Source organism: Ascidiella aspersa, chromosome 9 (genome assembly GCF_963924565.1).
Source record: "Ascidiella aspersa chromosome 9, kaAscAspe10.2, whole genome shotgun sequence".
Lineage (NCBI taxonomy): Eukaryota > Metazoa > Chordata > Ascidiacea > Phlebobranchia > Ascidiidae > Ascidiella > Ascidiella aspersa.
Window position 1 is genome coordinate 9688748 of NC_139455.1, and position 10571 is coordinate 9699318.

General features: G+C 36.6%; 1 protein-coding gene across 1 annotated transcript; it reads right to left on the bottom strand.

Moving 5' to 3' along the window:
* Positions 1 to 1569: 1569 nt before the first annotated feature.
* LOC146132894 (carbonic anhydrase 14-like) lies at positions 1570 to 10250 on the bottom strand. The gene is made up of 8 exons (XM_083397592.1): positions 10171 to 10250; positions 9876 to 9917; positions 9234 to 9401; positions 8633 to 8697; positions 4639 to 4818; positions 3768 to 3910; positions 3374 to 3455; positions 1570 to 1779 (listed from the first exon to the last, which is right to left on the bottom strand). The coding sequence occupies exons 1-8, from the start codon at positions 10205 to 10207 to the stop codon at positions 1570 to 1572; spliced, it is 927 nt and encodes a 308-aa protein (XP_083253718.1). The 5' UTR covers positions 10208 to 10250.
* Between the last annotated feature and the right edge of the window lie 321 nt (positions 10251 to 10571).

The following is a 10571-nucleotide window of genomic DNA, read 5'->3' on the forward strand; positions in this document are numbered from 1 at the left end:
AGTTTAAAACATGGGTCGGCAACCTACAGCCCCCCGGCCGGAAGCGCCACGCTAATGTAACTTATTCGGCCCGCCGCCTCTTTGACAAACTAGATACGAGTCCATTTCAAATACTTTTTGACTATTTTAACTACCGTACGTAAGTTTGAAAAATTTCCTCGCTTTGCGCGAATTCTTTCTACGTCCGGCTTGTTTACGTTTTGATGCGGTCTTTTCAACTAGATCAGCGCTTCGTTACCGTTAATGGAAAACGGCATGTCATACAACAGCATTTAATGTCAAATATTAATGGTTCATTAAAAGTTTGTGACGCACCCTTCTATACGTTTTAGTACTGGTGTACCCCATGCATATTTTGCACACCGGTTGAAGAGCACTGGTCTATGATGGCATAGTAGTGCAAGATTAATTGGTAAACCACGGGTCAAGAATAACTTGAAATAATTCTGTTTTTTAAATTAAGCTGAAACATTTAAATATCTTACATAAAATTAACGCAATATTTTATAATATTAACACAATTAAAGACTAGAATTTTATAAATCTTGAGATAACCGAAACAATACATCTTGAGATAACCGAAACAATACATCTTGAGATAACCGAAACAATACACAAACAATACACAAACGATAATTTTAAATAGGGTCTTTCAACATCGGGTCGCGCCGAAGAAAAAAATGTAACGCTTGATTAAATTTGGTAATTATAATAACGCATATAGTATTGCGATGTGGATCTGACTCGTACGTAGATGTTATAATGGGTCTTAATTTTGGTTTAAAAAATTAAAAATGTAAAAGTGTTAAAGATTTTATTTCATATGTTTTTAACACAATTTTAAGTTATTTATTGCAGCTCAAGGAAGAAATTGAAGTTGGATAACAAATTTTTACAGCTAGTAGAGACTTCCACAAAGTTTTTGCCAAAACAACTCTGAAACTAATAACTCTGAATGTGTATTTGGAAAGAAAATAAAAAAAAACATCAAATTAGGTGTGTCGCACTGGTTAAGGTTTAACAGAATCGACACGCTCTGAATGTTTATTGTGTAGTTTAATGTCGCAAGAACACGTAATATAAACATCATATTTAAAATAGTGTTAAAGAAGTTTGCTTCCAAGAATTCGGTTCAAACAAATCAATGTATGTAAGCCTGTTACCGATCATATTGTCTACATTCTACACCGTTTTATTTAAACCAGATTAAAGCAAATAACAAAGTTGAAAAGTTAGTGACGTGTATGGATTTTTTTACTTGTATGCGTGCATTCAAACTTTACATCGTTAATCAGGATGAAACACACTAGTACGTCTGTCGAAAAAAGTGCACGAAAAGCAAATGTCATATGAACAAAAAATGGGTAACAAACAGAAATAAAAAGTTACATTAATGCATTTGTACATAATTTGAATCGTTTATTAAATGTTGGAAACAAAATTATCGTTGAGACATGGTGTTTACTTGCAAAGCAAAATAAGAAAAATAAACAAAGATTTAATATCGTGACAAAATTTGATGTTAAACCTAAGTACTCTGGTCGCATACATAAGGTGGAAGTTAAATCATCAAGCGTTAAAAGCCGAAATAAACAAGCCCATGACGACAATGGCGAGTAGATGAGCTGAAGGTAAGAGGGAAGACGCAGCAGAACCACATCCCTTGGACCTGTTAATAACGCGAGTATTGATCGGTTGAAGTGGACGGAAGTTGTTGCCGATGTACTTTATGGATCCATCAGTGGTGGTCTCTCGCAATTTCTGTTGAAGCTCCGCTTTCTGCGAAAACATAGAAATTAAAAACGAACAAATATGTTTCATCAGGTTTTTTATAAAATAATCTTAGACTATAAATGTCATCAACAGGCCTGCACAACCTAAACCTCGCGCTTACTTTTGTTGCGGCCCGCGTGCACATCACCACTTGATAGCAGTATTCGGTTTACCACTTATATTTTAAAATTTCGTAATTTTTTGTGTATTGCGCGTTTACTCATAATTGCTGTTTAAAAGCGAACAGGTGAATCGACAGACTATATAATAGTGTAGTTATTAAACAATTCAGGATTAAGCAATTTTGCTTGCGGACGAATTACAAGTTCAATAGTTTAATAAATAGACACGTAGAGTGTCAAGAGTTTTTGCCATGCTACGGAACGCGGAGTGGTTTGTTGTGAGGTCTATAACATAGCGAGTTCGCAAAACACTTAAGGCGTATCGAGAATGCAACCAGACAATGCTCACATATTAACTATTTTTTTGCTAAATTTATTATGTAAATGCAATTTTTGTAAACTTCTATACGTTATTATAATGCTTTGTCCCTTTTAAAGGAAAAACATTAAGCACAAAAGCGCTATGCATATTACACCCCATCCGTCAGAAATCAGTGCAGTTCTAAGCAAAAAGGTCTACGACAATCAGTGCATTCAAAGGATCAAAAAGTCCGACTTTTAGACTTTGAGGTCTTGGACAATGCACTAATTTGCATTAACAAATGTGCATAAGAAGTTTAAGTTTAACAATATTTGACCCAACCAAACCCAAACGCTAACCAGCGCCCTAACCCAAATAATGTGCGATAATTCAATACTTATAACGCTTCAGGCACCAATACCTCAATTTGTTACGTAATAATCTTAAATACAATGGACGAGAAACCATCTTATGACCATCCGAGTTTGGACCTTTTTCCCCAGCATTTAAAGAATTATTAAAATAACGCACATTATTTGGGTTAGGATTCGGGTTAGCGTTAGGGTTTAGGTGGGTCAAGTGTTATTAATCCTATCTCATATTTTTTGTTATCTTTTCTGAACTTTTAATGAATGTTTTTAATTTATCTACGCCGGGAGTTTACCTAAAGGTCCAAATCAGTGCATTGCCAGGACCTCAAGGTCTAAAAGTCAAGACTTTTCTGCCATTGGATGCCCTGATTGTCGTAGACCTTTTTGCTTAGAAATGCACTGATTTCTAACGGATCGGGTGCATATTATGGCATATTGCATCGCGTCACTTATAATCTCAAAAAAGTAGGATTTGTATTAAATTGGACTGCAAATATCTTTGATGCGTTAACCTATGTTTTTGATATGTTAACCTATGCGTATCCTTTTAATTGAAAGTTTAGCCAAATTACACCAAAAAGCCACATTTTTGTTGTAAATTTTTGCTCTTTGTATGATTAGACTGGATTTGAGCTCAAAGCAGCCCTTATACCATTTTGAGTTATGCAGGCGTAATTCAAAGCAATATCGTAAAGAGCGCCATAACTTTAGTTGCCTATTATATCATTTTTATTTGCTTTTTTAATGTCATTTTTTCCCACTTTGTAAGTCAAGTAAAATATAAATTAATCAACATACAAACAAACCTGATTGGCTGAAATGCGAATAGGATCGGAGAAAACTGTCCAGACTACGCTTTCGGCACAAGGCGGAGTGGTGAGAGAGCCCCTGTTGAAATATAAATTACTTTAAAAAAATAGAAGTGGTATTTTGGGGACAAATGATGAGCCCGATAATTATAAATGAGGGCAGTATAATAAGCCCGAATCAAAGGAGGGCCGTAGCAAAATGGTAAACCCGCTCACCACTCAGGTTCCTAAGCCCTCATAAAAAGAAAAAGTGCAATTATGTGGGTTGTGTGCAAATTATGTTTAGAACACGAAGACACAATTTGCCACGAATTTTGCCAAGCACTACGTTACACATCACTTGCGACACTTTCTAGTAAAACTTAACCATTCGATCGGTGGTTGAGCTTACTCGTATCTGTAGTAAGAGGAGATGTCATTTGGCAAGAGAACTTCACAGGAAAACTTTGTGCTGTAAGTTTCGTTCTGTCCAGGCAAGGTTATGTTTGGACTCAGCAGGCGGCCAAAATCGAGGTTATCTTCTGCTGCGTCGGCCTAAAAACATTGTAAAAAATGCGTTTGTAATTAAAGCTTTGACAGGAGTCAGTAAACTATTTTGATTTCTGCGCGTAAGTTCGACAATTCGCGAAAAGATGATCGCGTAAGACCACACAAGCAGGCAGCCCAAACCCATGTTTAGGTAGATTGTTTTGTCCTGTCAATCTTCATTACCCAAACGAAGCAGCGAAAAGGTGAAAAACAAGTTGTAAGTTTGGTAAAACTAATTAGTTGGCAGTGTTTGAGCATCAAACGCAAAGCTGTGTTTTATATGTGTGGAATGTAAATTTTATTTTACAGTGAGGGTCGTTTAAGGTTGTTTGGGCGCGCCAAAAATGTTTAGTGTCTTATTGAAGATTATATTTTTTATGCAACAGCCCGAGGGCATGATTTTATGGCACTTAATATCTTACTCAGTTGTTGCAACAAGCCCAGCTTTGAAGAGCACCGTTTTTTATCGTGTGGCACAAAGTGAAAATACGGTATTGTGGTATTTCGAATATTCAAGACAACGTATAATAATGTTCCAATTGTGATTCGAGTAAGTCCACTTTACATAATATTTGATTGAATATTATACAATACTTTTCATTGGAGTGTACACGTCTCACTGTTTAAAAGGTAAATATCATCACTTGTTAACAACTTTTTTTTTGAAAGCTTGTCTTCTTGCTTCTACCAAGAGCATACAAACTATATTCAGTTTGTTTGAGGACTCCACGTACCGTTATAAATATGCCAAGAACGGCGAGTCCTCTATCCTGGTTAAGGGCATCAGTAAGGGAAGCATATTTTGTGTCGTAATGGACGATATGCAGTTCGGCAAAAGGCTGAGTGTTGTCCAACCAATGTTCGGCGCCGCCGCTTGTACCCTGAGCAGCCCAATGAAGATGAAACTGTGCTGCCTACAAATAAAAAAAAAAGACAGGGTAATGGGAAATCTTTTATTTTAGAGCGCATGGTTTTCTTGACACGTTTTCGTTCACAGTTAACAAAGTCCATTACATTAACTGTATATGGACCCAGGAGATTTATATATAAGTAAATGGCCTATTCTCCGAGCTACCTACGAAAAGCCAAAATTAAAACTGTCCCGGTCCTTTAGTAAACTTACAACGAAAGTAATGGACCCTGTTTACATTGGTTATAACAACGTGGATTTCGCGACTGCTTAGCAATGGCAATATGGACAGTATAAATTCATATAGAAAAACCTTGTGGATCACTCGAACTTCCCCTCCACTACTGGCGCTGTCCCGGCGAAAAGTATAGATCAGGTCGTTCACACTAGACGTTTCGCTTCTGGCGCAAAACGCTAGGGTCGTTCAGTTCACACATAACGCGTTGCCACGTATGTTACCACCTAACGGCAAATTTCCTAGCTTCTAACCGAAAGCGTCAAGGTTGAATTATTACAACTTTACGCAACGGAAAGCGTTTTTGTAAACCGTTTTACGTTAACGCTAGACGCGTCTGTGTGAACCAACCTTTACAGTTACAATCAGAGGAATAATTATAATTAGTAAAATGTATACCTGAACTTTACGCTGCTACCACCTAACGAAAAATTTCCTAGCTTCTAACCGAAAGCGTCAAGGTTGAATTATTACAACTTTACGCAACCGAAAGCGTTTTTTTAAACCGTTTTACGTTAACGCTAGACGCGTCTGTGTGAACCAACCTTTACAGTTACAATCAGAGGAATAATTATAATTAGTAAAATGTATACCTGAACTTTACGCTGCACTATGTGGCACACGTTACACAAGTATAAATTTCATAACATGTGATATGTTTTTTGCACTTCACAGGAAGAGCGGCATTTAATCGATCGCAACGATATTTAAAACAAATCGCAATCCCGGTGTCAAATCGTTTTAAGGTATGTTTAAAAGAGGCGCTAACAAAAACCGTCTTCGACGTTCGAAAATCCATGACTCATTTATGGTTCAATATACTATAAACCCATCAATCTTTGACCTCTCAATAATTATTACATATTATGCTGTACCATACCCATGTAAGTTTGCTTAAGACTCGTGTTATAGGCGATGATATAAAAAATGACTGCGACACTTTAACATAACGTAATGTTCTTTATTTTATCTCAATGGATCTAATTAAACACTCGTTTACACTGCGCTTCAACTTGTTTGACACATATCACTGGAAATTCCCTTTGACGAGGTCGCTGACTTGACGCCTATCGTGAAGGGTGTACTTGCGGCCTCAAGGTAGCATTGCTACGATATTTACTTTAAATCAATATTAACGTTGTTGTAAGGCAGGTCAAACTGAAATCTAATTATTTAAATGAAAGGTTGAATCCGCGCTTAGTCTGAGTGGAAATAAAATAAGGCGACCATTACCTTGAAGGCTATAACGATCCGTGTAAGAGAGGTGTACAAACCAGGCCAAACATACCTTCGCGCATCGGCAATGTTAGAAATTCGCTGACGTTAGCGTTTACAGCCACACGCCAGCAGGGGCATTGGAGCAATGGTTTATTGATTACTTATATTAGGTGTATTCAACTTATGTTTGATTGCGTTTGACTGAATTATTTAAAAAAATCACTATCGACCAGTTCAGTAATAAAGTCACATAAACAATCGTCACAATTCCACTTATAAAACGTCGTGAGCGGCAATTTCAATCAGAGGTTAAATTGCTTCTAAAAAAACAGAAAAATAATGTTCCTTCATTAACCTATTATCTTGTATAACGACAAACTGCTGTTGTCTGGTCGTTTAAATGCAGGGGTCGGCAACCCCTGGCACGCGTGCCAAAAGTGGCACGCGAGATGATTTTACAGGGCACGCCAAATGATTAAACGCGCACGTTATATCACCTTAAGAAAGTGCAACCTTTACACCACTATCCCATTGTTAACAATATTATTACATCACTAACACTAGGGCTAACTAAATGGTTGCACACAATTGCAGTTTGATCTGCAGTGTTTGTGTCACAATTTAGTGTCTTAACTGTTGTATTAATATTATTTTTTGTGGGCGTTAAACTTGTTTTTGACTAATCGTTCGTATTACGTCACAGTACCCTAAAATTGGCGTGATGTTTGTTACTGCGTTAAAATAGGGTAGGGGTCGGGAACCTTTTTAGCTAAGGGAGCCATATAAGCCAAATATTCTTGGTTGTATTTCCATGAGAGCCATATAATACTTGTTAAACATCTAGTTATGGGTTGACAAAAAACAGTAAATTGAGCAGGGCCGTTTATTTAGTTCTCTTATAAAGAACAGAACATATACTATACACAACAAATTAATTAACCAAGTTTGCGTAACTTTAGTTACGGATTTATCTCGAAAGAATAGGGCCTTTCGGAAATTCCATAAAACGGGATAACAGTCTCGAAAAACAAATAGGATTCGCTCGAAGCGCCAAAAGAATTGTGTGGTAAAAAAGGAAAAACAAAGTTAGGAAAGCCCCGCGTGCAGTTTAATTTGCGATCATGCTAAAAATGTGATAGCTTAGATTTTTCTGGAAGCTAGATTCTTTCATCAAAAGAGCCATATGGTGTCACAAAAAGGGCCATATATGGCTCGCGAGCCATAGGTTCCCGACCCCTGAAGTAGAGCATTCTACATTAAAAGTAAGCACGTGTGTTTTTGTGCGACTGGGAAACCAAGCGAAAAGTGAAACTGATAGTTAACACTTCCTGGAGCGTCAGAGTATATTCAAAAATAGCGGGCACAGTATTGTGTTCGTGACATTTTTTTAGCAGGGTTAGGGTGTCTTTATAGAATTTAACTTCTGAAATTAGGTTTAATGACGCGTTTCCCAAGATGCGTAAAATATATGTCAGATCATAGCAGCGCTGCGGAGTCGGACTCGGGCAAGACCACATAAAACCACGAGTCCGACGTGTGCGCATGCGCAATACCAAATTTTGAAACTGATAAGGCAGCAAACTGTAAATTTTTAAGGTGGAATAGTATGTGGTGGCATATTTTCTATGACCCTTATGAGTGAATTGCTGAATATCCATCTTATTTTAGTTACGTAAATCGGTAAAATACGGGCTGTAAAGTCTGAGCCAGACTCGGGACTCGATGAAATTGTACATTTGGCCGGAGTCTTGTTTCAACCGACTCCGCAGCCCTGGTTGCCAATGCAAAACCAAACATAAAAAAATGTTTGGCACGCGAGTTGCTGATATTTTGGAATGATTTATAAACTGGCACACTGTATACGAAAGGTTGTCGACCCCTGTTTTAATGTTTCGCATGTGTGGACAGTTACTATAATGACGTGACCAGTATTTTTTTATAATAACGAATTCGTGGGGTAACCGGTATGATAAAATATATTGACTAACACCTACTAAAACTACACTACTTGTGATGCTTAAGTTTATCCAAGTTTATGGAATGTTTTTCGTAATATTCATATGAATACCGTTGGAATACGCTGTGTTTGGAGATCGGACACATAATTGATGAAATGTGGCTATCGACCGGTCGATTGCGAAAAACAGACAAACTACAGAAAGCTATTTGAGTAAGACTATTCGGTCGTGAGTACGTGGAACTATACAGAAAAGGTAGCGGACCTATACATATTTATTATTTTTGGCGATACAAATCTGTTACGGCTGTCTTGCAATGGACAAGAAAAGTACACAAGCTTTTAGAGGACTCCACGTTTGCACACAATCCTAAATTTAGACAAAAAATAAATTGAACTGAAGCGAACCTTGTAGTTGGCGGGCAACACAGACGTATCGCTGATTGTATAACCGCCTTCTATGTTGACTTGCACTAGAACATAAGATAATCAGTATTATTACTATATAATACAAATCCACTGAAATTACAGTTATCAGCAAACTGTAATGAAATGATTTATATCATAAGACATTAAAAATTCTTCCAATTATTATTAACGACCCTTTTTGCAAAAACTTGTTCGAAATTGCGTGATGTGTTAACCTTTGTTTCAAGGCCATTAAAAACACCTCCTTTACTCGCGCTGTTCAAGTCAGTAAACAATGCATATTTCCTGAATATCTATAGGCGAGACCCAACAAACCAGGATATGTTACTCAGGAAAAAACTCGTCTTTTTAAATCAATTAAAGTCGTTATTCATGCCGAAGCAGTTTTTCGATTAGCACAATTAATGTACTCACTCAGGTACAATTACAAACTTGTTTTCGAATCTGTTTTTAAAGTATCCAGATTTTAAAACTGGTAAACAGTCAATAATAACAACTACATGCAGTCCTAAGTTATAAACTAAAGAAAAGTTAATTTTACTGCACTGCATGTTATAACCGCAATTAAACAAACTCTCACATGCGTGTCCGTTGTTGACGATGTTCATGGAGGTGGGAAGGAAACGAAAGTCGGAGTGCTTAAAAGCTCCCAAGGTTTCATCCAGGACTGTTTCGTTGTGCTTGATGTGAATGGGAGACTGAGAGTCTTTGTTGCAATCCTCATAGTTGGTACCCCAGTTCTCTGGCCCTGAACGAAAACGTTGCATTCATGCCATGTCTAAGACTAGACTACATTTATTGACACATTAAAATGTATATTTCGCCTTTGATAACAAAAATCGAAACATTTCAAATCATTTTGTTGCAAGTCGGAAGGTATTTAAAAGTTTTAACCCAACAAAAAAGGTATTTTGAAATAAATCGTTTGCGGATTGTTTTTCTGATCGTTAAATTGTAATACAAATCATCTCGTTGAAGGAAAAGAATCACTAGAGCACACCTAAAATAGCTTTATTTCAACAGAAGTCAAGAAAAAACAATAGCAAAGCAAATGAATGCAAGCTGTGTTTAACTTTAAAATATTGAAAAAAGTTTAAAATTAAATTTAGTTGGTATTAAAGCTGCATTTCTCTATAAATTACGCGTTATTGCTTATAATTTAGAAAAATTGGGGCTACGTAAATGGGATGATATAGAAAAGTGAAAAGCCTTCAGCACTTACCCTGAGCACCTTCGTAACTCCAATCAGCTCCATTGCATACGCCTAAAAATAACAATTCGGTAACAGGATACAATACCGTAGTTTACAATTAAAACTTTAAAATGAAGAATTTTACCCTTACTTTACCAAATATAGACAATTGAGACCCACCTTTGACGTCCCAAAGGAAGCGTATAGTGAACAAACATAACTACATGGATGTTGAATTAAAATTGACCAATACGCCAATCTCAGTTATATTCTTTGTTATCGAGGTACGTTTCAACATTAACAAAAAAATTAAAAATTTACCTACCAGCAACAAGAACAGCAACTAAAATCAGCTTGATCATCTTGCGAATTGTAGTACAAAACAAATTAAATACGCCTAAAAGAAGTGCTTCCTATATAAAATACACATTTTAAAGACTATATATAACAATGTAACTATTGGACAAGCATAGATCTATTTTACACTTGTGGTCCGCTGTTAACCTTACTTTTGTTGCCTGTATGTACTTTACTTTCGCTGATTTAAAAAGTAAAACGTAATTCTCGTTAAACATACTTTTAAATCGGCGGGAGAGTGACTATATGTAGAAAATTAAAACTAAGCAATGTGTAGGGCTGAAACAAAAACATAGGTGAAAATGCACTTTTGTGCAACGCCGCAGCGAACATTCTATAGATGTGAAAGACTCTTTCAGCATTTTGTAC